Source organism: Gorilla gorilla, chromosome 11, assembly GCF_029281585.2.
Source record: "Gorilla gorilla gorilla isolate KB3781 chromosome 11, NHGRI_mGorGor1-v2.1_pri, whole genome shotgun sequence".
NCBI lineage: Eukaryota > Metazoa > Chordata > Mammalia > Primates > Hominidae > Gorilla > Gorilla gorilla.
The window spans coordinates 92,320,145-92,347,421 of NC_073235.2; the positions used below are offsets into that span (position 1 = coordinate 92,320,145).

The 27,277-nt window shown below is 38.0% G+C and overlaps 2 protein-coding genes across 16 annotated transcripts in view; both read left to right on the plus strand.

Moving 5' to 3' along the window:
* The window catches only part of PMS1 (PMS1 homolog 1, mismatch repair system component), a 94,168-nt gene extending 90,975 nt beyond the window's left edge, over nucleotides 1–3,193 (plus strand). For all 8 annotated transcript variants that reach the window (XM_019022020.4, XM_055379219.2, XM_019022021.4 and 5 more), the window contains one exon: nucleotides 2,821–3,193. In XM_019022020.4, the coding sequence (XP_018877565.3) occupies nucleotides 2,821–2,985 (165 nt within the window). In that variant the 3' untranslated portion in view covers nucleotides 2,986–3,193. The remainder of the gene's footprint in view (nucleotides 1–2,820) is intronic.
* A 1,676-nt stretch (nucleotides 3,194–4,869) lies between these two features.
* Nucleotides 4,870–27,277, plus strand: part of C11H2orf88 (chromosome 11 C2orf88 homolog) — a 323,752-nt gene continuing 301,344 nt past the window's right edge. For 6 of the 8 annotated variants that reach the window (XM_055379250.2, XM_063695393.1, XM_063695392.1 and 3 more), the window contains exon 1: nucleotides 4,870–5,229. The gene's annotated coding sequence lies outside the window, so the exon portion shown is untranslated. Of the gene's footprint in view, nucleotides 5,379–27,277 lie in introns of all 8 variants that reach the window. The other 2 variants (XM_055379249.2, XM_019022031.4) reach the window with 1 other exon arrangement.

Genomic DNA, 27,277 nt, shown 5'->3' on the forward strand with positions numbered 1-27,277 from the left:
CACAAAAGAGAAATATAAGAGTGGGTTAAAAGGATTAAGGAAGGTTATAAACTTTAAAATATAAGATAGTAGCAGGAAAACAATAGTGTTTCCATCTATATATCTTGTTCTAGATATCCCTCAAGATTGGTATTATTTAAAAAACAAACCTGAACTCTAATGAAGTTTTTCTCCCTTTTTAAAAATGAGCCATTTTTGTTTACAGTTGATAGTGTGCCTGCTGTATTCTGAAGGTCGGACTTCCTTAACAGGAAAGTCTGCTTGTTAAACCTTCTGAAGAATGTATTCAGTAATGTTCTGTGAATCCTTTAGGAACTTTGTCATGTGGAAATTCCCAGCCTATTGTGCGGGTAGCTTAACATTGATAGTTTCTAGAGACTTCAAGGGAATATTTTCTTGTGAAAGAGTTAGTATGAACTTAAAGGTTGAGGGAGCTGTGGGTTGGAAGAACCATGTGGGGAGAAATAAGATTTCAGAAATAACAGGAAAAAAGTAATTGGGACTGGTTTTAAATATTTTTTTGCTAATACTTTACCTTTCAGTGTGTTAAGGTAATAGTGGTATAAGTGTTAAGAAAAATGAGCTAGAAAAAAAAAGAGAGAACTTAAACCACGGGGATGCTTCCATTTAAGGTCAATAAGATGAATCAGAGAGAAAGGAAAGTGAAAGGAGAACCAAGAGAGGGGTGGATGTAAAAGTCAAGGAAGGAAGGAAATTTAAGAATAAGTAGTATGTTCTGTATAGGGTAATAATTGCTAGAAGACTATCAGATATGGCTACTAGATGACATTGGTAACCTTGAAGAGAATCGTAAGGGCAAAGTACAATTGTCCTTGTATATACTCAGTGGATTGGTTCCAGCACCACCTGTGGATACTAAAATCCAGGCATGCTTAAGTCCTGCAGTCAGCCCTCCAGAAACCACATATATGAAAAGTTGGCCCTCCGTATATATGGATTTCGCATCCCATGGTACTGTATTTTCTATCACAGTTGGGGTCGGAAAAACATCCATGTATAAGTGGACCCACACAGTTAAAACCAGTGTTGTTCAAGGGTCTGCTGTGGTAGGAATAGACGACATTTGCCAGTAGTTTAAAGAGTGTAGTAGTGGAAAAGTAGGCAGCAAGTCATATGATAGTGAATAGTGAAAGGAAGGAAGGAGTATATTAAGCATGTCTGTGTTGAACTGGTGGAAGACTGACAATAAAAAATTGCACAGGAGGCCAGGCTTAGTGGCTCATGCCTGTAATCCCAGCACTTTGGGAGGCTGAGGCGAGTGAATCACCTGAGATCAGGAGTTTGAGACTAGCCTGGCCAACATGGTGAAGTCCCGTCTCTACCAAAAATACAAAATTTAGCCAGGTGTGGTGGTGCGCATCTGTAATCCCAGCTACTCAGGAGGCTGAGTGAGGCAGGAGAACTGCTTGAACCCAGGAGGTGGAAGTTGGAGTGAGCTGAGGACGCACACTGCATTCCAGCCTGGGCGACAGAGCTAGACTCTGTCTCAAAAAAAAAAAAAAAAAAAAAAAAATTGCAGGGGAAATGTTCCCCAAAAGGCAAGAGGGAAGATAGGATATGAATTTAAGGTTTAGAAAGAAGAAACTGTCTGAATCAAGAGCAGAAAACAGAAAAGGGGAAAAATGAAAATAATATTTTTATGTAAACTTTTTAAAAAAATTTTCTTAATCATTAGAACCTGTGAAATTTTAGGGGAACTTGAGAGAAGTCATGTTGATATATGTGGCGAAAGAGTAGAAGTTACCTGCTGAGAGTGGAGGGGTTGTGGGAAGGAGTTGGTAATTTTAGTACAGTAACAGATCTGAAAATAAGAGCTGTAGGTACTATAAGAGAAAGTTAATTAGAGAGGAATAAGAAGATTTCCAGGTGTCACTGAGGGCTCTTAAGAGTTAACATTTGTATTGGATCCAGCCAGTACAGTTTTATGACTCAACTATGCTCAGTAGAATTTGTCCAAGGGTAAATCAAAACACCAATTCCTCACCCTGTCCTAGAGGGTGATCTGGCCTCTGCCTAATTTCCTTTTCTTGTTCCTCTTTTTTTTAACAACTATGATGCACCCACACTGAACATTTAGTTCTTTCTCTTCTGTCTGCGTGAGATGCTTTTCTTTGCCCATGATCTTTCCATTAAGGTTTCTTATTTATTAATTTTTATTTATTTATTTTGAGACAAGGTCTTGCTCAAAAGCTGGAGAGCAGTGGCATGATCACAGCTCACTGCAGTCTTGACCTTCAGGCTCAAGTGATCCTCCTGCCTCGGCCTCCCGTGTAGCTGGGACTACAGGCATGCCCCACCGTGCCCACTTTTTTGTGTGTGTGTGGAGACTGGGTCTCACTGTGTTGCCCAGGCTGGTCTCGAACTCCTGGCCTCAAGCAATTCTCCTGCCTTGTCTCCCAAAGTGTTGAGATTACAGGCCTGAGCCACCGCACCCAGCCTGGTTCCTTATTTAAATTCAAGCTTAAAGTCATCTCCTCAAGTAATCTTTTTCCAACTCTACAATCACTCTATCATGTGGCCCAGTTTAATTTTATGCATTATTTATTGACTAAAATGTTCTGTCTTTTGTCTGTTTTCTGTTTCTCTGCACTAGAATGTAAATTGCACAAGAGCAAGTCTTGTTTTTTGGTTCACCACTACATCCCGAGAGCTGACAACATAGTTGATACTTAATAAATATTTGTTGAGTGAATTCATAAAATGAAAATAATCAAGATTCTGTCTTCCTTTTTGCCAGGATAACATGTTTTCTGCTTCAGGGTATATCATGGTAAAATGTGTGACTTTCCCTTTGGACAGGGAGAAGCAGTGCGTCTATCCAGACAATTACCCATGTACTTATCAAAAGAGGACATCCAAGACATTATCTACAGAATGAAGCACCAGTTTGGAAATGAAAATAAAGAGTGTGTTCATGGTCGCCCATTTTTTCATCATTTAACCTATCTTCCAGAAACTACATGATTAAATATGTTTAAGAAGATTAGTTACCATTGAAATTGGTTCTGTCATAAAACAGCATGAGTCTGGTTTTAAATTATCTTTGTATTATGTGTCACATGGTTATTTTTTAAATGAGGATTCACTGACTTGTTTTTATATTGAAAAAAGTTCCATGTATTGTAGAAAATGTAAATAAACTAATATAGACTATTCATTTGATTCTCAAGAACCAGCCATCATCATAATTATGAGTTGTAGGCTCAAAATTGGAAAATAGGTAGTATTTTTGGGTGGTTATTTACTAGGTCCTCTGTGCAGGGAGAAATCAAACATCACACATACTAGCATATCTGACAGTGTCAATATATTTTAAAGTACAATGGAGAGTCAGAGTGGGAGAAAATGAGAAAACGAAGTTTAGAGGAAGAAGAAAACCAGAAATCCTTCCATTAACTTCAATTTAGGGGGTAACAGATTAGATGTTGCTGTCTCTTTGTTATATGGTAATTATTGGATTTGGGGGTCAACTTTTGTCAGAATACATGGGAAGACCTAGATTTTTAACAGAAAACTTAGGGGAATTTTTTTTTTTTTTTAAGACTCTCGCTCTTGTCACCCAGGCTGGAGTGCAATGGCACGATCTTGGCTCACTGCAACCTCCACTTCCCAGGTTCAAGTGATTCTTTTGCCTCAGCCTCCCAAGTAACTGGGATTACAGCCGTCCACCCCACACCTGGCTAATTTTTGTATTTTTAGTAGAGATGGGGTTTCACCATGTTGGCCAGGCTGGTCTCGAACTCCTGACCTCAGGTGATCCATCCACCTCAGCCTCCCAAAGTGCTGGGATTACAGGTATGGGCCGCCACACCGGGCCATTAGGTGAAAATTATCTATTGTACATATGCCCTTTCAAAAACCAGGTCCCACAGTGCACCAAAATACCTTTATAAAAAGTTGAAACATGATTTTTAATGAACATATTTGTTGTGTAAAATAAGACATGTTATTTTGGATACGATGTCTCCACACTCACACCATCTCCCATAACTCTCAAAGATCATCTTTAAATTCCTAAGATCCTTGTGTTAAGTACAAATTGTGAAACCTGGATTCTGCCTTTTCTTCTGCCAATATCATCCTATTTTGCATGACCCAAAATACTGCTTCCCCTGACTCTCCCCATTTCCCCTTTTATAAATGTGAGGCCCTGCTCTGGGAGAGCTTTCTGGGAGTAATCCTTTTAAATTAACTGGGTAAACTGAGGGAAGAGAGGCTCACAGAAGCTATCAAAGATGAAATTTGCATCATACATTTGCACTCACCGTAAGTAAAACTGTAGAGTCATTTTTTAGCCAATATAGTCTGTACTGGTCCTACAACTATGTTGTAGATGAAGAACCTCATTTCTCACCAGTTATGAATTGTGTCAAAGCAGGTTGGTAGGAATGGCAGTAGGTATTTACCACTTATTTGCTAGACAGGTTAAGCACTTACCTTGGCTCATCTCATTTAATGTTCACAGCGAATTTAAATTTGTAGTTACTGTTAAGATTCTAATCCCAGAGCTCCTGTTCTTAACCACCATTATACTGCCTGCCATGAGAAATGGGCCCTAAAGAGTTATTTGGGTCAACTAAACATAGGTAGTTAGGGAGTATAAAACACTCCCTGACACCACTTTAACGAATGCTGGAGTAAATCAACTTTAGGATGCAACTTTTTTTTTGAGACAAGAGTCTCGCTTTGTCGCCCAAGCTAGAGTGCAGTGGGGCGTTGGCTTCCTGCAACCTCCGCCTCCCAGGTTCAAACGATTCTCCTGCCTCAGCCTCCCCCGAGTAGCTGGGATTACAGGCGCCCGCCACCCGCCACCACGTCCAGCTAAATTTTGTATTTTTTAGTAGAGACGGGGTTTCACCATGCTGGCCAGGCTGGTCTGGAGGTCCTGACCTCAAGCGATTGCCCCGCTTCAGCCTCCCAAAGTGCTGGGATTACCCACCGCGCCTGGCCGGCAACGTTTTCCTAACGGTGACTGGAGTAGCAGACTGGCGTGAACAAGAATGGGCTTCAGGTGAGGGTCTAGCGTTGCCCCACGGACCAATCCTGGTTGACGAGGCTAAGGGAAGCCCAGCAACCACGCAGAAGCCCGGCAATCTTCCGCAGCGCTCCCATCCTCCACAAGTCCTTACAACAGCCCCAGCACCACCCGCGGGACCAAATGCTCAAGCTGGGAGCGGCGACAGGGAAGCGCTGGCTCCCAGAATGGAGGTAACGGCCGCTGCGGCCTGGGAGGCTTACCCGGAATTAAGGGCGAGGCGAGGAGATCCGAAGGAAAAGGAAAGCTTCACCCCAAGTTACCCATTTGCCTCTTTAGGCTGGGTTGCCAGATCCCTTGGCCTGGGAGAAGGACTCTTAAGGTATGAGTTCTAAAGTGCTCTTTAGACTCAAGTATGTTGCTTAGGATCCCAGCCTTGGCTATAGTCACAGGGCTGACCCAAAGCCGTACGGAAGTCAGACCTGCAGGCCCCTCTTGAACATGTTGCTGAGAAGGTAGCCATCTATGGTCTGGCCAGACCTAGAAGGTTTTAGATATTTAACTTACCGAAAAATGTTAGACCTGTATTCAGATGAACGGATTTTTGTTACTTTCATTGGCTACGTGATTCTCTGTGATTTTATCCAGATTTTGTGGCTCAGTTTGTAGGAATTGCAACCCAACCCAGCACAGCCCGCATTTCTCAACTAGAAGTGTAAATAGGAGCCACTTTTCCCTCTCCAAATTCTTACCTGTTTTATTTTCATCTTATGTTCTTATGTTTGCAAGCTTCCTCCAGCATTTTTTGGTGGTTTTTTTGAGGGCAGGAGGGAGCAGAAGCCACTAAATAAACTTGGGCTTGGGTCTACACTGAAAACCAAAAATAGATTTAACTTTTGCAAACCAAAAAGCATCTGAGATAGGTCTCAATAAATTTAGAAGTTTATTTTGTCAAAATTAAGGACATACCCGGGAGACAGGTCTGTATGCCTTTTCCCAAAGATGATTTTGAGAGCTATTTAATGGGGAAAGGCAGGCTGGAGGGGAAGGAGGGAGGATATGGTCACATTACTGAATCCACATGTTGCAAGAGAAAAGGAGCAGGTAAAGGAATAGTCAGTGTATTGTCTGACGCTCAGTAAATTCACACTTCACGTAAGATACCTGTGAGATGTTTAACCTTTTATCTGTAGCTATCTGCTTAGGAACAAAGGAAGGGCAGTTTCTTGGATGACTCAGCTTTCAGGTTAATTTTTTCCTTTTGGCATAGTGAATTGGGTCCCAAGTTTTTATTTTTGTTTCACACTCTTTACAGTACCTAATTAATGCAAAGGAAATAATACATTTGGGGACCCAAATGTTGATCACTAACTTAACCAAAGTTACCAGGCAAATTAAAATACCAATAATGATACTAAAATATTTAAATGACTAGACTTGTTCTTGGAGTGGAGCATTTCAGGCAAGCCAATGTTCATGGATTTATAGTGGCTAAAAATAATCTTGAGGTGAGCCAACTAATTTTACAGATGAGAAAATAGAAGGCCAAAGTGACATACGTGACATACATACATGACATACGTGAGCACACACAGCTAATCTAGTGCTCTACTAGTTCCACTTTAAATGTTTATATTACTGTAAACAAAGATAAGTACTGAAAAAAAAATCAAATTTTACTGCAAAGCCAAATGAAAAATGACTTGAGATTGTCACCTTTCTCCCTTTACAAACATAAATAATCAAGAGTTAACTGTTAACCTTGTGAAAGGAAAATAAATCTTGGGGCCCCTAAATCACTAAGCTAAAGGGAAAAGTCAAGCTGGGAACTGCTTAGGACCAACCTGCCTCCCGTTCTGTTCAGAGTCACCCGTCTGCTCACTGAAATAAATGCATATCTGATTGGCGTCTCCAAAGGATTGTTCTCCAAATGATGGTTTTTTCCTAGATGAGTAGATCCTGAGTTATTAGGAAAGCTATTTTAGCAGGTTTGTGAAGTCTCATGTCCTATGAAGAGAAAATAAGGGGAGGAAGGCAGAAAAACAATAAACAAAAGAACAATCCTGGAAAATCTATATAGGCCGCATTGTTCTGAAGTCCATAGATCTATAGGCATGTATGAAAGTGGCTTATGTATGTAAGTAGGTTGCTGTTATTTTCTTCTGAAGTTTAAGTTGTCTAGCTTCACTTTGCAGGGCTTTACGAAAGCCAGGCTTAGTTTTCAGTGACTGAAAATTAGGAAAAATGGGGAAAAAAAGGAAAAAAATTGAAAACATTATTTTGCAGTCTTGTAGCCTGCAAAATGGAAAGATTAGAATTCAGTCCAAAGTAGAAAATAATAAAAATTGAAAAACATTAGGCAAGACTAGAATCTAAGAACAGGTGTACTACAGTTTTTGAAACATAATTTTTCTCCAGTTTCCCATTTTTATTAAAGACAAATCATGGTAGAACTGATTCACTTTATTAAACTTGTTCTGATTATTTGTATACAGTGCAGCAAGAATAATTATTTGTTTTTATATAGGCTTTTAAATTGGCTTTGATGGAACTTTGTTCCATAGAAGGAATCTCAGATAAAATTTTTTTAAAGCCAAGCCCAGCCATGGATTTGTACCATCAAATACCTATCAGTTGGATGAATTCCTCTCTGAGGTTCCAAGATAAACTTGGGGCTCCTGGGCCTGTCAGAAAGTGACATTCTTTCTAAATTAACTGAGACCTGTCTCAGATTTTCGGAGTTCACAGCTTTATTCTAGAGCTTTCATTTAATCTCACCTAAACTTGATAAGTTTTATTTTTAAACCCTTCTTCACTGTTTCCAGTAATAACTAGTATGAACCTGAGAACGTATCTCAATCAATTCAGAAAGTTTATTTTGCCTAGGTTAAGGATACACTTGTGACACAGCCTCAGAAGGTCCTTACGACGTGTGCCCAAAAGTGGTCAGGGTACAGCTTGCTTTTATACATTTTAGGGAGACATGAGACATCAATCAATATGCGTAAGATGTATATTGGTTCAGTCCAGAAAGGCAGGACAACCTGAATCAAGAGGCTTCCAGGTTATAGGTAGACAAGAGATAAAAGGTTGCATTCTTTTGATTCCTTGATCAGCCTTTCATTGAATACACAATTTAATCTGGCTCAGTGAGTCTCAATTTTTATATAAACAGTAGGGCAAAGGAAGCAATCAGGCATTTGTCTCAGGTGAGCAGAAGGATGACTTTCTGTCCGAAACCCGTGAGGATAAGCTATCAGTTTACATTGCCAGGGTGAAATTCAACAGAACTGTTTTAGGGTAAAGATCTTGAGGCCCACAAGGAATTTCCTTGTGGGCAAAATATGAGGGAGGTACATAGCTTTTAAAAATCTTTGTTGCCGTCTTATTTAGGAATAAAATGGGAGACAGGTTTGTCTGATGCATTATAGTTCACAGCTTGACTTTTTCCTTTGCTTATTTTGGGGGTCCCAAGGTTCATTTTTTTTTCACACTAGCAACACACTATTGGACTGTCACAATTGCTCTCAGAGGTTTTCTCTGCTTACTTGATTTTTGGTCACAATTCTTATTCCTCCTTAAAACACTACAAATTAATGTAGAGATATTTTCTCTAGCTTTTAAAAATTCTGTCCCAGTGGTTATCAACTTTGAGCATAATCAGAATCACCTGGAGAGCTTATTAAGCGCTGATAGTTAGACACTGTGCCCACAGTTCCTAATCTTGAGGGTCTGGGGTGGGACTGAAAATTTTTCACTTCTAGTAAGTTTCCAGATGATGCTAATGCTACTTGTCAGGGAGCCACACTTGGAGAACCACTGCTCTATCTCATGTATCAAAGTTCCCCTAACAGTCAATCTCAAGTCAATTTCTATAAGCCCGTATTTCTTACTGACTTCTACTAAAATCTGCCAGACAAAAAACAAACCAGGGCTTAGAAGATCTCAATCTGACTATGCTGTTATAGACATCCATTTCTTCATCTCTGAAATTAAGATGCTGAACTTGATCTCCAAGTACACAATCGTTTCTAACATTCTGTTATTTTGTTTCTTCCTGTTTTTTTTTTTTTTTTTTGAGTGTCAGCAGGATTTGGAACAACCTTTTTTCCCTTACTTATGTCTACTATTAAACATATTTAAATACCTCTGAACTAGCTCACTTTTTCATAAAATCTTTTAAACTAAAGCCGGGAGGGGTAGACTTCTTCCACTGTACTTTAGTTGGACACAAAATCACTATAACAAACTCCTTCATCTCTATCCCCTTTACTTATAGCTACATTTCTTAGTTTATTCAGTGATATTTATTATTACAGCACTCAGTACTACTGAACAGAGAATATAGAGAGAAGACATTCCTTGCCCTCTAGAGGAAACAAAATAAGAGCAATATAATATAAATGTTTTGGTGAGGTTATGTAGTATTGTTAATCTATATGGGTCTGCAGCACCCTCTCGGAAACCAACCTAAAGTTTCTAGTTGTTCCTTAAATTAAATAGTTTTTTAATTTATAAAGAACTTAAATATTCAAGTAGAATTTTCTAGTTAACATTTACACCCAGATGCTTAATAAGACAAAGTAATGACTGGTAATTTAAAATGATCTTTAATTTTGAACTTATTTGATATTTAAGAACTTTCTTATAGGTATTTTAGTTATGTTTTGTAATTTAGATGATAGAAATGAATGAGTTAAGAAACAGGCAAGAAATTGTGAATGGAGCGAACATATTTATGGGGAAAAAATGGTATGTTTTCATGTTCTTTCTTTACAGAGGCATTTTTTGTTTTTAAAGTGGCTTTAATTTTACTTTAGACACTGGTAAATTACAGCATCTTAACTTGCAAGATAGTGATGCTGTACTGTCAAAAATATATTTTAAGTAATTCACTAATAACAATAGCAAAAAAATTCTACATTTTTACATGTAAATTACTAAATACGTATGATACTCGTTATCTATTTTGAAGTTATTTGCACTCTTTTTTGGTCTTTTCTCCTTAGTTTTCTTAGTCAATAGCTGTTGTAGAAGAAACACTTCCCCATATACATAGTAATAATTCTTGATCCCAGATGAAAACAAGATTCCCAGCCACACACACACATTCAGCTTTTAAATTGTCAAAGACTTTATTGAAGCAATTCAGTTTTAGCTGTATTCCCCCATAAAAAAATAAAATAAAATGTCCAATCCTCTGCCCCTAAATTGAAAGGACAGTACTTCATGTTTTGTAGGTTTCTTTGTTATGAGTTTGAGGATACTCTGTTTATGCTAGTATATGAGTATGGGACTTCTCCAACTTTAATGTGCATATGAATCTCTCTGGGCTTCTCTGATTAAGTAGGTCTGGGGTAGAGTCTGATATTCTGCATTTCCAGCAAGTTCTCTGGTGATGCTGATGCTGCTGGTTCAGGGATAACACTTGGATTAGCAAGAGTGCACATAATCCTGAAGTGCTAGATTCCTGAAATAGAATACAGATAGATTTTTAATGCAAATATACACTGAAAATAAAATAATCAGATTAATGAATCTGCTTATGGCTCTCTATTTGGGAAGTCAGGTTTATGTTTTCTCATGGGACATCATTCTTTGTTTAGAAAATCAGATTTATATATCTCAAAAATGTTATGAGGTAGCTGGATCTGCCATCATTTCTTTATTGTACACACAGGCATACCCCCCATGAAGAGGTGGGATCTGTTCCTCCACTCTCGAATCTGAGCTAGTTTATGATTACTTTGCCCGTTAGATTATAACAGACGTGATGCTATACAACTTCCAAAACTACGTCATAGAAACCTTGCAGCCTTCCTGGCTATCTTGAAATGGTAACTGTGGGGAAGCTAATCACCTTGTGAGAAGTCAGTCTAACCTGAGTCTGCCATTGTGTAAAAAGTACAAGCTAGCCAGATAAAGAGACTATGTGTGGAGAAAGAGATATTTGACTAGTTCCCAGTTGTTACAATCATCTCAGCTCTGGTGCCAGACATTGAGTAAAGACATCTTTGGATAACTTCACTCTCAGCAGCCATCTGATTACAACTATGTGAGGTAGCTCAAGTGAGAACCACCCAGCTGAGCTCGTTAACCCCCAGAACCATGAAATAAAAATTGCTGAACCATTAAATTTTGTGGTGATTTGTTTTGAAGAGATAGATAAGCAGAACACTTACATTATGCTAATTTGAGGAGTTTTATTACTGAAATGCCTTTTTGGTCTTCCAGAAAATGATCAGTATAGGGATTGGAAATTCATCTGAAGTTTTCTACAAATAATATTATGGTCTTGATTTTTTAAATTAAAATGTTCTAGTATTAATTTTTATTTTATTTTATTTTATTGAGATGGAATTTGACTCTTGTCACCCAGGCTGGAGTGCAATGGTACAATCTCGGCTCACTGCAACCTCCACCTCCCGGGTTCAAGCGATTCACCTGCCTCAGCCTCCCCAGTAGCTGGGATTACAGGTTCCCACCACCAAGCCCAGCTAATTTTCATATTTTTAGTAGAGACGGGGTTTCACCATGTTGGCCAGGCTGGTCTTGAACTCCTGACCTCAGGTGATCCACCTGCCTCAGCCTCTCAAAGTGCTGGGATTACAGGCATAAGTCACTGTGCCCAGCCTAAATGTTCTAGTATTAATTTATGTATGAGTCATGTCTTATGATGCCTTGGAGATTGGGGATACCAGTATTTTTGAGGCTTCTTTATAGATCTAATTTGTTGCTTTGTCACATAATCGCTAGGGTTTTCCATTTTCACCTATCCAGGCAATCAAACTAGGAGTGAGAGAACAATTAATATACTTTATTGAACATTAGCTTTTCTTTTAACTTTGATCCATGTCATGTTTTGTCTAGATATTGCTCCCCACAGTAGTTTCTTGAGGCACTCTCCTTTGAGCATTACTTCTTTCATAAGGAATGATTTAGTCCCATTTACAAACTTATTTATTTACTCAGTATTTACCAAACATCTGTCATAAACATCCTGGGAGATTGAAGACACAGAGCAATTCAAAATTAAAACATAATCTGTCCTCAAGAAGATTTTGGTCTTAAGTGAGAAAAGTCCACAAATAACCATAATAAACCAATGTTAAGTTGGAAGAATAGAAATGCAGGAGGGATCAGAATAAATAAACGTCATATCAGCAAGGTGATCAGCTTCATGAAGAAAATGGCATTTGAGCTCAGTAATGAGGGCTGGGAAGGTTTTCTTTTTTGTTTTTTAATTAGAAGTTAAGGCATTCTAGACATAGGGAAGAAAAGGATAGAGGTACTAGGTATGAAACATTCAGAACTGTGCCATAGCAAACATTCAGAACTGTGCCATATGTGCCATAACAAAGCTATGGCAGCAAGGTGTGAGGGAGCAACTCAAGTCCAGTTAGAGGCCTGTTGCAGTAGTTAGAGCACACACACAAAAATGCAGGCCCTGAAAATTAGAAGGAAGAACAAAGATTAGTGGAGATGAACTCAACAAGACTTGTTCTTGCTTTTTTTTTTAAATTTTTTTTTATTATTATACTTTAAGTTCTGGGATACATGTGCAGAACGTGCAGATTCGTTACATAGGTATACACATGTCATGGTGGTTTGCTGCACCCATCAACCCATCATCTATTTTAGGTATTTCTCCTAATGTTATCCCTTCCCTAGCCTTCCACCCCCTGACAGGCCCCAGTGTGTGATGTTCCCCTCCCTGTGTCCATGTGTTCTCATTGTTTAACTCCCACTTATGAGTGAGAACACGCAGTGTTCCTGTGTTAGTTTGCTGAGAGTGATGGTTTTTAGCTTCATCCATGTCCCTGCAAAGACCATGAACTCATCCTTTTTATGACTGCATAGTATTCCATGGTGTATATGTGCCACATTTTCTTATTCCAGTCTATCATTGATGGGCATTTGGGTTGGTTCCAAGTCTTTGCTATTGTTGACAGTGCCGCAATAAACCTACATGTGCATGTGTCTTTATAATAGAATGATTTATAATCCTTTGGGTGTATACCCAGTAATGGAATTGCTGGGTCAAATGGTATTTCTGGTTCTAGCTCCTTGAGGAACTGTTCCACAATGATTGAACTAATTTACACTCCTGCCAACAGTGTAAAAGCGTTCCTATTTCTCCACATCCTCTCCAGCATCTGTCATTTCTTTACTTTTTAATGATCTCCATTCTAACTGGCGTGAGATGGTATCTCATTGTGCTTTTCATTTGCATTTCTCTAATGACCAGTGATGATGAGCTTTTTTTCATGTTTCTTGGCCACATAAATGTCTTCTTTTGAGAAGTGTCTGTTCATATCCTTCACCCACTTTTTGATGTTTTTTTTTCTTGTAAATTTGTTTATTTGTAGATTCTGGATATTAGCCCTTTCTCAGATGGATAGATTGCAAAAATTTTCTCCCATTGTGTAGGTTGCCTGTTCACTCTGATGATAGTTTCTTTTGCCCTGCAGAAGCTCTTTAGTTTAATTAGATCCAATCTGTCAATTTTGGCTTTTGTTGCCATTGCTTTTGGTGTTTTAGTCATGAAGTCTTTGCCCCTGCCTGTGTCCTTAATGGTATTGCCTAGGTTTTCTTCTAGGGTTTTTATGGTTTTAGGTCTTATGTTTAAGTCTTTAATCCATCTTGAGTTAATTTTTGTATAAGGTATAAGGAAGGGGTCCAGTTTTAGCTGCATCTGGCTAGTCAGTTTTCCAAACACCATTTTTTAAATAGGGAATCCTTTTCCCATTGCTTGTTTTTGTCAGGTTTATCAAAGATCAGATGGTTGTAGATAGGCGGGATTATTTCTGAGGCCTGTTCTGTTCCATTGGTCTATATATCTATTTTGGTACCAGTACCATGCTGTTTTGGTTACTGTAGCCTTGGAGTATAGTTTGAAGTCAGGTAGTATGATGCTTCCAGCTTTGTTCTTTTTGCTTAGGATTGTCTTGGCTATTCAGGCTCTGTTTTGAAATTTAAAGTAGTTTTTTGTAAATCTGTGAAGAAACTCAATGGTAGCTTGATGGGGATAGCATTGAATCTATAAATTACTTTGGGCAGTATGGCCATTTTCATGATATTGATTCTTCCTATTCATGAGCATGGAATGTTTTTCCATTTGTTTGTGTCCTCTCTTATTTCCTTGAGCAGTGGTTTGTAGTTCTCCTTGAAGAGGTCCTTCACATCCCTTGTAAGTTGTATTCCTAGGTATTTTATTCTCTTTGTAGCAATTGTGAATGGGAGTTCACTCATGATTTGGCTCTCTGTTTGTCTGTTATTGGTGTTTAAGAATGCTTGTGGTTTTTGCGCATTGATTTTGTATCCTGAGACTTTGCTGAAGTTGGTTGTCAGCTTAAGGAGATTTTGAGCTGAGATGATGGGGTTTTCTAAATATACAATCATGTCATCTGCAAACAGGGACAATTTGACTTCCTGTCTTCCCATTTGAATACCCTTTCTTTCTTTCTCTTTCCTGATTGGAGAACTTCCAATACTATGTTGAATAAGAGTGGTGAGAGAGGGCATCCCTGCCTTGTGCCAGTTTTCAAAGGGAATGCTTCCAGCTTTTGCCCATTCAGTATGATATTGGCTGTGGGGTTGTCATAAATAGCTCTTATTATTTTGAGATATGTTCTATCAATACCTAGTTTATTGAGAGTTTTTAGTATGAAGGGGTGTTGTATTTTGTCAAAGGCCTTTTCTGCATCTATTGAGAAAATCATGGGTTTTTGTCATTGGTTCTGTAAATGTGATGGATTACGTTTATTGATTTATATATATTGAACCAGTCTTGCATCCCAGTGATGAAGCCGACTTGATCATGTTGGATAAGCTTTTTGATGTGCTGACGCATTCGGCTTGCCAGTATTTTATTGAGGATTTTCACATTGATGTTCATCAGTGATATTGGCCTGAAATTTTCTTTTTTGTGTCTGCCAGGTTTTGTTATCAGGATGATACTGGCCTCATGAAGTGAGTTAAGGAGGATTCCCTCTTTTTCTATTGTTTGGAATAGTTTCAGAAGGAATGGCACCCTCTCCTCTTTGTACCTCTGGTAGAATTCGGCTGTGAATCCGTCTGGTCCTGGGCTTTTTTTGGTTGGTAGGCTATTAATTACTGCCTCAATTACAGAACTTATTATTGGCCTATTCAGGGATTCAACTTCTTCCTGGTTTAGTCTTGGGAGGGTGTATGTGTCCAGGAGTTCATCCATTTCTTCTGCATTTTCTAGTTTATTTGCATAGAGTTGTTTATAGTATTATCTGATGGTAGTTTGTGTTTCTGTGGGATCAGTGGTGATATTCCCTTTATCATTTTGTATTGTGTCTATTTGATTCTTCTCTCTTTTCTTCTTTATTAGTCTGGCTAGCGGTCTATTTTGTTAATCTTCTCAAAAAACCAGGTCTTGGATTGATTGAGTTTTTAAAGGGTTTTTCGTGTCTCTATCTCCTTCAGTTCTGCTGTGATCTTAGTTATTTCTGGTCTTCTGCTAGCTTTTGAATTTGTTTGCTCTTGCTTCTCTAGTTCTTTTAATTGTGATGTTAGGGTGTCAATTTTGCATCTTTGCTGCTTTCTCCTGTGGGCATTTAGTGCTATAAATTTCCCTCTACGCAGTGCTTTAAATGTGTCCCAGAGATTCTGGTACTTTGTGTCTTTGTTCTCATTAGTTTCAAAGAACTTATTTATTTCTGCCTTAATTTTGTTATTTACCCAGTAGTCATTCAGGAGCAGGTTGTTCAGCTTCCATGTAGTTGTGTGGTTTCAAGTGAGTTTCTTAATTCTGAGTTCTAATTTGATTGCACTGTGGTCTGAGAGACAGTTTGTTATTATTTCTGTTCTTTTGCATTTCCTGAGGAGTGTTTTCTAATTATGCGGTCGATTTTAGAATAAGTGCAATGTGGTGCTGAGAAGAATGTATATTCTGTTGATTTTGGGTAGAGAGTTCTGTAGATGTCTATTAGGTCTGTTTGGTCCAGAGCTGAGTTCAAGTCCTGAATATCCTTGTTAATTTTCTGTCTTGTTGATCTATCTAATATTGACAGTGGGGTGTTAAAGTCTCCCACTATTATTGTGTCTAAGTCTCTTTGTAAGTCTCTAAGAACTTGCTTTATGAATCTGGGTGCTCCTGTATTGGGTGCATATATATTTAGGGTAGTTAGTTCTTCTTGTTGCATTGATCCCTTTACCATTATATAATGCCCTTCTTTGTCTTTCTTTTAAAATCTTTGTTAGTTGAAAGTCTGTTTTATCAGAGACTAGGATGGCAACCCCTGCCTTTTTTGCTTTCTATTTGCTTGGTAAATATTCCTCCATCCCTTTATTTTGAGCCTATATGTGTCTCTGCACATGAGATGTGTCTCCTGAATACAGCACACTGATGGGTCTTGACTCTATCCAATTTGCCAGTCTGTGTCTTTTAATTGGGGCATTTAGCCCATTTACATTTAAAGTTAATATTATGTGTGAATTTGATCCTGTCATTATCATGCTAGCTGGTTATTTTCCCCATTAGTTGATGCAATTTCTTCATAGTGTCGATGGTCTTTCAAGTTGGTATGTTTTTGCAGTGGCTGGTATCGGTTTTTCCTTTCTATATTTAGTGCTTCCTTCAGGAGCTCTTGTAAGGCAGGCCTGGTGGTGACAAAATCTCTCAGCATTTGCTTGTCTGTGAGGGATTTTATTTCTCCTTCACTTATGAAGCTTAGTTTGGCTAGATATGAAATTCTAGGTTGAAAGTTCTTTTTTTTTTTCCTTTTTTTTTTTTTTTTGAGACAGTCTCATTCTGTTGCCCATGCTGGAGTGCAGTGGTGTGATCTCGGCTCACTGCAACCTCTGCCTCCTGGGTTCAAGTGATTCCCCTGCCTCAGCCTCCCAAGTAGCTGGGACTACAGCCCCATGCCACCATGCCTGGCTAATTTTTTGTATTTTTAGTAGAGACGGGGTTTCACCGTGTTAGCCAGGATGGTCTCAATCTCCTGACCTCGTGATCCGCCCACCTTGGCCTCCCAGAGTGCTGGGATTACAGATGTGAGCCACCAAACCCGGCCGAAAATTCTTTTCTTTAAGAATGTTGAATATTGGCCCCCGCTCTCTTCTGGCTTGTTAGGGTTTCTGCAGAGAAATCTGCTATTAGTCTGATGGGCTTCCCTTTGTGGGTAACCCGACCTCTCTCTGTGGCTGCCCTTAACATTTTTTCCATTATTTCAACCTTGGTGAATCTAATGATTATGTGTCTTGGGGTTGCTGTTCTCAAGGTGTATCTTTGTGGTATTCTCTGTATTTCCTGGATTTGAATGTTGGCCTGTCTTGCTAGGTTGGGAAAGTTCTACTGAATAATATCTGAAGAGTGTTTTCCAACTTGTTTCTGTTCTGCCCATCACTTTCAGGTACACTGATCAAATGTAGATTTGGTCTTTTCACATAGTCCCATATTTCTTGGAGGTTGTGTTCATTCCTTTTCACTCTTTTTTCTCTAATCTTGTCTTCACACTTTATTTCATTAAGTTGATTTTCAATCTCTGATATCCTTTCTTCTGCTTGATCGATTCAGCTATTGATACTTGTGTATGCTTCACGAAGTTCTCATGCTGTGTTTTTCAGCTCCGTCAGGTCATTTATGTTCTTCTCTGAACTGGTTATTCTAGTTAGCAATTCCTGTAACCTTTTTTCAAGGTTCTTAGTGTCCGTGCATTGCATTAGAACATGCTCCTTTAGCTCAGAGGAGTTCGTTATTACCCACTTTCTGAAACTTACTTCCATCAATTCGTCAAACTCATCATCTGTCCAGTTTTGTTCCCTTGCTGGCGAGGAGTTGTGATCCTTTGGAGGAGAAGAGGCGTTTTGGTTTTTGGAATTTTCAGCCTTTTTGCACTGGGTTTTTCTCATCTTCGTGGATTTATCTACCTTTGGTCTTTGATGTTGGTGACTTTCGGGTGCGGTTTCTGTGTAGACATCCTTTTTGTTGATGTTGATGCTATTCCTTTATGTTTGTTAGTTTTCCTTCTAACAGGCCCCTCTGATGCATGTCTGCTGGTGTTTGCTGGTGGTCCATTCCAGACCCTGTTTGCATGGGTATCACCAGCAGAGGCTGCAGAGCAGCAAAAATTGCTGCCTGTTCCTTCCTCTGGAAGCTTCGTCCCAGAGGGGCACCTGCCAGTTGACAGCCAGAGCTCTCCTGTATGAGGTGTCTATCAACCCCTGCTGGGAGGTGTCTCCTAGTCAGGAGGCACAGGGGTCAGAGACCCACTTGAGGAGGCAGTCTGCCCATTAGCAGAGCTTGAGTGCTGTGCTGGGAGATCTGCTGCTCTCTTCAGAGCTGGTAGGCAGGAATGTTTAAGTCTGCTGAAGCTGCACCCAGAGTCACCCCTTCCCCCAGGTGCTCTGTCCCAGGGAGATGGGAGTTTTGTCTCTAAGCCCCTGACAGAGGCTGCTGCCTTTCTTTCAGAGATGCCCTGCCCAGAGAGGAGGAATCTAGAGAGGCAGTCTGGCTACAGCAGCTTTGCCTAGCTGCGGTAGGCTCTGCCCAGTTCCAACTTCCTGGTGGCTTTGTTTACACTGTGAGGGGAAAATCGCCTACTCAAGCCTCAGTAATGGCCATCACCCCTCCCCCTACTGAGTTCAGGTGTCCCAGGTCGACTTCAGACTGCTGTGCTGGCAGTGAGAATTTCAAGACAGTGGATCTTAGCTTGCTGGGCTCTACTGAGCTAGATCAGTTAGCTCCCTGGCTTCAGCCCCCTTTCCAGAGGAGTGAACAGTTCTGTCTCATTGGTGTTCCAGACACCACTGGGGTATGACAGAAAACTCCTACAGCTAGCTCAGTGTCTGCCCAAACAGCCGCCCAGTTTTGTGCTTGAAACCCAGGGCCCTGGTGGCGTAGGCACCTGAAGGAATCTTCTGGTCTGCAGTTTGTGAAGACCATGGGAAAGCATAGTATCTGGGCCACAGTGCGCCATTCCTCATGGCACAGTCCCTCAAGGCTTCCCTTGGCTAGGGGAGGGAGTCCCCTGACCCCTTGCACTTCCCGGGTGAGGCGATGCCCTACTCTGCTTCAGCTTGCCCTCCATGGGCTGCACCTGCTTTCTAACCAGTCCCAGTGAAATGAGCCGGGTACCTCAGTTGGAAATGCAGAAATCACCTGCCTTCTGTGTTGATCTCGCTGGGAGCTGCAGACCAGAGCTGTTCCTGTTCGGCCATCGTGCCAGCCACCCTTGTGCTTGCTTTTATCTGTACAGCTGGCCCTCTCTAACCATGGGTTCTGCATTCGTAAGTTCAACTGACTGCAAATCAAAACATTTGGGGAAAAAATGGCAATAAAAAATAACAATATGGGAGTATGTACATATGTTATATGCAAATACTCTGCCATTTTATTATAAGGGACTTTAGCATCGGTGGGTTTTGGCATCCACTATGTGGATTGGTCCTGGAACTAATCCCCTGGGCATATCAAGAGATGACTGTATATATAAATTTCCAGACATCATAGGCATTACAGGTGACTCAATTTGCATCTATCTGCATAAATTATAGTACCATTAGGAAAGGCCACATTATACGGATGGGCACTGGTGGAAGGGTCTGGGTTCAATAAAAACAATTATCTCAGAAAATGTGTTTGCCAAATATATATCCTTTGTACATTAGGTAATAGACCAAGAATCTCTTTAGATGCTGCTTTTAAAAATAAAAATTAGTGTGATATTCATGTCTTAGAAGAGCAGAATGAATACTTCTACTATCAGATACTTACATACAGAATCTTTGAAAGATAAATGATCTTTGCAGCTTAAGGGTAGATTAAAATAATTTTCTTTATAACACATTTATGAAGTAATATTTAGTTTAATCTCCCTGATCAAATGCCCCTTTCTCTTAGAATGGATATCTGAAGTTGTTTTTCTGTCTTACCTATTTCTTCCACAGGTAGAATTTGCATCCACATCTTTTGGGCATCCTCAAATAAAATCTTGTTTATTATTGAGTTAGAAACAAGAACTAAAGCTCACTGAACTCACTGAGTTTCAATAATGCTTGAAACTACCTAATCAATTTTAGACTTTTTTCTTCTCGGATCACCTCATCTGATCTCTCTCTTCTCATGACCATATCAGACAATTAAATTTTATTTACATAAGTTTCTTTCTACTTTTAGTTTTCCTCTTAAATATTATTATATAGTATTGTTATTTGTTACATTATTATATTATATAGTATTAAATGTTAATATATAGAAAAATTAATACATATCATTATGTTATATAAACTATTTCTTATACTTGAAATAGTCTCATTTTCTTAATGTGAAAGTTTTTGATGTCTTTTCTTAAAATGCCTCTCATAATATCTTATTTCAAATATCAGGAAAGATTTGTTTTTGTGATTTATATATTTAAAATGTAAAGGCCATACTTAAAAACGTTAACCAAAAAGTACCAATTAAAATTTAGAAAATTTAGAATCAAATATAAAATATTGAGTATTAAACATTAATATTAAATATTTAAAACTTCTCAGTACTGAATTCTAGTCAATTGAAAGAACAACACTAATGAAAGAAAAAAACAAATAAAAAAGTGACTTGAACACTATTTACAAAAAGGACATGCAATTGGTTACAATTAATGAAGAAATAAAATTAGATCACAACCATTAACATACAAGAAAATATTAAAATGAAAGAGCAAAGGAAAGAGAAAGTGGAAGAAAACAGTCTGATTAGAGAAGAAGAAAGGGAGTGAAAAGGAAGATCACCACGAAACTTCCACCGTTTTCTCCTCTACTTGCATTTTATAAGGTTCTGCACTAGTATGCAATCCTAATGCCTGGATACTCCAGCTGGCCAAAATCTCCTATTTTTATTTTTAACACTGAACTCCTATACCCTAGCACTTGTGTTGACCATTCATTCAGTGCTTATATTAAAGTCAGTAAGTATTGTGACTTTTCTTATATTGCTTCACTTATCTTTATCTTTATTGCCTAGCGATAATTGAACTAGTCTCTTCTAGTACTACTGGAGCCTAACCCAGAAGGCAATCTATTAATATTTGTATTTTTGAATAAAATACTTTATTTAGCTCTCTTTTTCTCCAGTTCTAACTCTGCAGGTGTTAATGTACCAATACTGGTCTTACTCCCCTTGCTCTCCAAAGGAGAAGCATCATGGGAAATAGGATTAATGTTTTATTTGGGACCAACTATTGAGGGGACTTGAATATCAGGCTAAAGGTTTTCAACATTGGAAAGAGCAACTAAATGTTTTTGAATAGGAAGGTAACACAATCAGAACTATATATAAGGAATATTAGTTTAAAAGCATGCTTAAGATGAATCAGAATGAATAAGAAGAGAGGTGGGAGATCAGTTTAGAAAATCATAGTGCTATTACCCAGTCACGGTGGTACATGCCTATAGTCCCAGCTACTCCAGGGGCTGAGGCATAAGAATCGCTTGAACTCAGGAGACGGAGGTTGCAGTGAGCTTAGATGGTGCCACTGCACACCAGCCTGGGCAACAAAGTGAGACCCTGTCTCAAAAAAAAAAACAAAAAAACATACCGCTAAAATTTCATTAATGTATGTTTCAGTCATCTCACATTCATTGTGTTCTTTCAGTATATTAATAGAAGTTTCTTTAGAAGAGCTTGAAGAAGAATTTGACTTTCTTGAGATATGCAAATATATTATTTCTAAACTTAAATTCAATCATACTAAAATTTTAAAGCATATATATTTTTTCAGTTTTCTAGTTCTGATACTTGCCAGTAAAATGTGTTAGTGACTTTGGAGGATGACAAAGATGGAACTTAACAAGAATGTTGAGTTTATGCCATACATGGACAAAAAGATGCTTTAAATTTAATTTTATCTTGATTTTCATAACAGCAAATATTCTTATATTTGCCTAAGGGAAAATGTACATTTTGTTATCTTTCTTTGTGTCATGGCTTTCTAGGTTCCTTGTACTTATTCCTGTCTCTGTACTTTTTCCTGCGTTCCATATGGGCCTAAATGTTTCCAGATTATCTCTTGTTTGTTCTTTCCCACCTACCAAATATACCTCCCTTTTTCTGAATTTGGTTGATCTTGGCTAAACGTTAAAGGAAAAGGAATCAGATAGAAGTGGTTTATATCAATGCAAATGATATAAAGATGCATTCTATCATAAAGGGAGAAAACATAATATGAATGACTGGAATATTTGGATCTTAAGATTCAGTCTCTAATTAATTGAATTTTAGGCAATATAGGGATATATTTTTGCTGTTTGGAGAATATTACCTACTTTCATATGCATGTAAGATGGGTCCTCATATTACATTTTTCTTTCCCCAAAGGATAAAGAAACAGAAACTATAAGTGAAGATGGTAGTTCAAAAGAAGCACATGATATGTCAGTGAAATATATTTAATATATATTTTTTAATTTTAACTTTTATTCAAATATAAGGCATATATGTCCTGAATTTCAGAATCAATAATGCAATATGATGTAAGACTGTGGACTTTGAGGTAGGATAGCTTCAGAACTGAATTCCAGCTCTATTCATTACTAGCTGTGTTACTGTAGACTGTTAACTTTTCAATGAATATACTTCCTCTGTGTTGCATGGGGATAATGTTTACTTTGAAGAGTTTGTAAAGACTGAGAGAAAATGTAAAGCAACTAGTGCAAAGCTTAGGATATAGCAGATACTCAGCAAATATTACTTCGTATTTCTTATCTCTTTTTACCTATTTCTTAAGGGAATTTTACAATTAAAAAGCAAATCATTTTTAAAACACAGAGTCTGTCTCTGTGCACCTAAGTATAACAAACCTTGTTATATATAATTTTTGGTAAGCTATTCATCATGACAGTGTTTTAGAATTAGGTACCATCTTAATTATTAGATATTGACAATAATTTGATACTGTAAATTACAGTTAACTTTCTATTAAGCTAATGAAAGCCCCTTTTTAACTACATAGTTAAAATATTATGTATTCTGTGAAGTTTGCTTTAGAGTATGAATATTTTTGGTCTGATTTTTTACAGTTCTTCAAAGACAATAATAAGAATATTTTCGAGACCCATCTTAAGCAAATCTGGTAATTTACTGAATTTCTCTATCCTTTCTTCTTAGATCCTTCTCTTACAAATCTATTTTGGAAATAGTTTGCATCAGCTTTCAATGGCATAAAATATCTTTCTAAGGTAGATCTGAAAAACTATCAGTGTAATATCTACTTAGGTTGGTTAAGTTTTATATATTTCTTGGGGCAAATTAATTAAATTAATGAAAGCTTATATTCCAACTTCTCTTTGTTTTGAATAAACAAATAATCTTTATTTCAGCAAAATGCTCTGAATGGGTAACAGTGTTGAATAATTTAGAAGTTATATGTACCCCAGACATTTTACTAAATCCTCTCTAGACCTTATAATTGAATGAAATAGAAAAGTGAGAGTAGGGCTGGCCTCAGTGGTTCACACTTGTAGTCCCAGCACTTTGGGAGGCTGAGACGGTGGATCGCTTGAGCCTAGGAGTTTGAGACCCACCAGGGCAACATTGTAAAAACCCCATCTCTACAAAAAATATAAAAATTAGCCTCCCATGGTAGCACACATGTACTCAGAAGGCTGAGGTGGAAGATCACTTGGCTTGAGCCCTGGGAGGTTGAGGCTGCAGAGAACTGTGATCATGCCAGCCTAGGCTACAGAATAAGACCCTGTCTCCAAAAAAAAAAAAAAAAAAAAAGTGAGAGAATAGGAACTAAAGCAGCTTTTGGATGATTCAGGGTAGTAATATAATAGCTAACATCCATTGAAAACTTACTATTTACTAGACACCGTTCTAAGCTCTTTGTATAAACTCATTTAGAGAGCTAGGCATTGCCTGAATTTTAAGTACAGCTTATTGGTGATTTTAAATGAAAATAAAGGCTTCTATTTTTTTTTAAAGCATCCCCACAAACATAATTTCCCACCTACTTTCATCTTTTCTCTCATCCACACATTATTTGTGCTGCATTTTGCATATTGCCTTTTTCATTTTCCAGTGTGCCTGCATGCCTCTCTATTCATATCTTCTTTTGGCATGTGTATATATGCTTTTAGTTCACATGCACCTATATACACATAATCACCATTATAGAGTCCACCCAAGCTCTCAAGTTGGGAACATGGGAACCATTTTAACATCTCCCTGATTATCTTGTCAATTCTACTTGAAAGTTTTTGAGTCTCTTTCCTCTTCTCAACCTATACTGCCACTGCCCTCATTCAAGCTCTAATCACTTCTGGCCTCAGGCATTTTAAAAGTCCTCGAACTAGTCCCTTCTAGTACTACCCAGGTCTTGTCTATATCCCATATTGCAACGAAAGAACCTTTCTCAAATGCAAATCTAATCAAATCACTCTCTTGTGTTCCTTGTTACAGTCAAACTTCTTAGTATGATATATCAAACACTTTATAGTCTGACCTCCATATACATTTTCAGCCTCATTTCCAAATACTTTTTTATCTTCTACATGAACTTTGACATGTTAAGTTGCTTGAACTTATCTAAAATAAACCTTGTTCTTTCCTGCTTCTATATACATTCCTTGCTTTAGAATATACATCTCCAGTTTCCACCTACCTAATCCCTCCTCTACACCATGTCAGTTCTAGAGCTACCCAGCAAACTTCTATTTATCTTACAAGACTCAGAATTAATATTACTTATTGAGAATTCTTTCTTGATTTCCCTAAACAAATTGAGCACCCTCTTCTTTATGTTTTATAAGCTAGTTATTGTTCTGGGCTGACCTCAGTAACACAGTTTTTATAGCTTAGTGCTAATGTCACTGCTGTGACTCTCAGCAGTTTGCAAAGTATCTTCATATGAATCAGCTAGCTTAGTAATTCTGTTTTGTATTACCTTTATGTGATCTCCTCTCCTTCATATAGATTCCTTGGAAAATATTAACTCTAATGTTTCCTAAGCCACTCTGTTATTATTTTCATTGAGATAATTGGTAACCATCTTGTCAGAAATGGGGTAATAAATGGTTGTTCAGCCTCCGCTCTTTCTTGCTGCATGGTCTCCTTGAGGATCTTTGTCAATGGATTCAAACTTGTTTCTGTAATAATTTTGATTTTTTTCCTATGGCCCAAACAGTGTATGAATGTGCATACATAAATGTGTGTTTTTTCTTTCATTTGGCTGTTGCCCTTTTTCATCTCTGTTGTCTATGAGACTACTGTCTGCCTTTTGTTTTTTTCCTCAGAGATTACCCCTTTGACTATTACCCTCTTTCCTTTCTTTTATATTCTGTTATTGTAAAAGTATTATCTATATTTCTTTCTCTACTTTTTACCTACCATTTAGTTTTTAGATTAATTCATGAATTGCAAAAATGTTGCTATTTATTTTAGAAATGGTAGAAAATTTTAAAGGAAAACAAATCTAAATCCCTACCTAGATACGATTTCTATCCTTTAAAAAAATTTTGTTTCTGTGCACATATATAGTATTCATGCAAATTATAATAGTATTAAACATGCTGGTCTGCATATTGCTTTTCTGGTTTGTCAATAAACATGAACAGTAAATATAGTCATATATTTTCATGTTATTAATATAGACTAGAATCACTATCTTGCTTGCAGTATATTATTTCATTATATGAATTTGCTAACAACTTAAAACAGTATTGAATTGTTGCAATTTAGTTTGTTTCCAATATTTTTAATTATAAACAATTGTTTATAATGAAGTGCATTTTTCAAAAACATAGGCCCATTTGTTTGTTTCTTTGGGATAAATTCACAAATGTGAAATTTTTAGAACAAAGAATGTGACTTTTTTTCAAGTCCAACAGAGCCTAAAGGTTAAAAAAAAAGGAATGTGACTTTTTCAAGAAGATGTTTTGCGTATTACCGCGTGTATTCCCCCCCAAAATGATAGTTCTTAACGGTCAGTGGAGATTTTCTTGCACCTTTGCCAACACAAGCTATCTTTGCTCAGCAAGCAAATAAAATATCCAAATAAAATATCTCAGTATTATTTTAATATGCATTTCTTTGATTACTCATGAATATGAAAATATTTTAGTATGTTAATTAGTAATTCTATTTTTCTTGTGAATGCTGTGCTCTGTCTTTACCAGTTTCTTTTTTTTCTGTTTAGAGTGTCAGTATTTTATTATTTGTTAGAACTACTATACTGGGGAGTAAAACTTTGTCCCGTATGTTGTGGGTGTCGACTCTCTGGGGCCAGTGTCATGTAGGCAGTAAAAAGAATTTACCAAGACAGTTCCAGGTAAAGAAAGGCAGGTTTATTAGAGAAAGTATGAAAATGCATTGCAAGGGCAATGGGCAAATGGGCAAGACAGGAGCTGACTGCAAGGAGACAAAGGCTTGCTGGGGAGTTTATGGGATGATACTTGTGCTTTGTGCTGGAGAAGGCTATGTACGCTACTGATAACACCAAGGTTGCAGTGAGCTAACTTGCATTTTTCTATCAGCCAGTGGTCTGGTGATAAGTCAGCTGCAGGACGATTGTGAGTTATTTGCACGGGAGGGCTGTGCCCTGGACCAGAGGAAAGGCAGACTTACAGCTTATCTGCTTTCTCTTTTTGCTTTCCCCTGCTCCTGTCAGCCTGACCCCTTTTCTCTTATTAGGACTCTACACTATATTCTGAAAAAAAAAAAATTACTAATTTATTATGTGCATTTAACTTGATGGTGGTATATTTTGCCATGTAGATGTTTTGGGGTTTTTGTGTCATCAAATATATTAGAGAGTTTTTTTTAAAATGATTTTTGCTCTTGGTGTCCTTCCTAAAGAGAATAATCACAATTTAAAATTACGTAAGTAGATATTTATGTTTTCTTGTTCTTCTTTCTTTTTTTTTTTCTGAGACAGAGTCTCACTCACTTGCCCAGGCTGGAATGCAGTGGTGCGATCTTGGCTCACTGCAACCTCTGCCTCTGGGTTCAAGCTATTCTCCTGCCTCAGCCTCCCGAGTAGCTGGGACTACAGGCAAATGCCACCACACCTGGCTAATTTTTGTAGTTTTAGTAAAGATGGGGTTTCATCATGTTGCCCAGGCTGGTCTCAAACTCCTGGCCTCAAGTGATCTGCCCATCTCTGCCTCCCAAAGTGCTGGGATTACATGTATGAGTCACCATGCCCGGCTGCATTTTGATATAAATCTTTAAAATTCATATGGAAATTCATTTGGTTTAAGAAGTAACATGGGTATTTACCTTTTTTCCCCAAAAATGTTAGCCAGTTGTCCCTCAAACTTAAT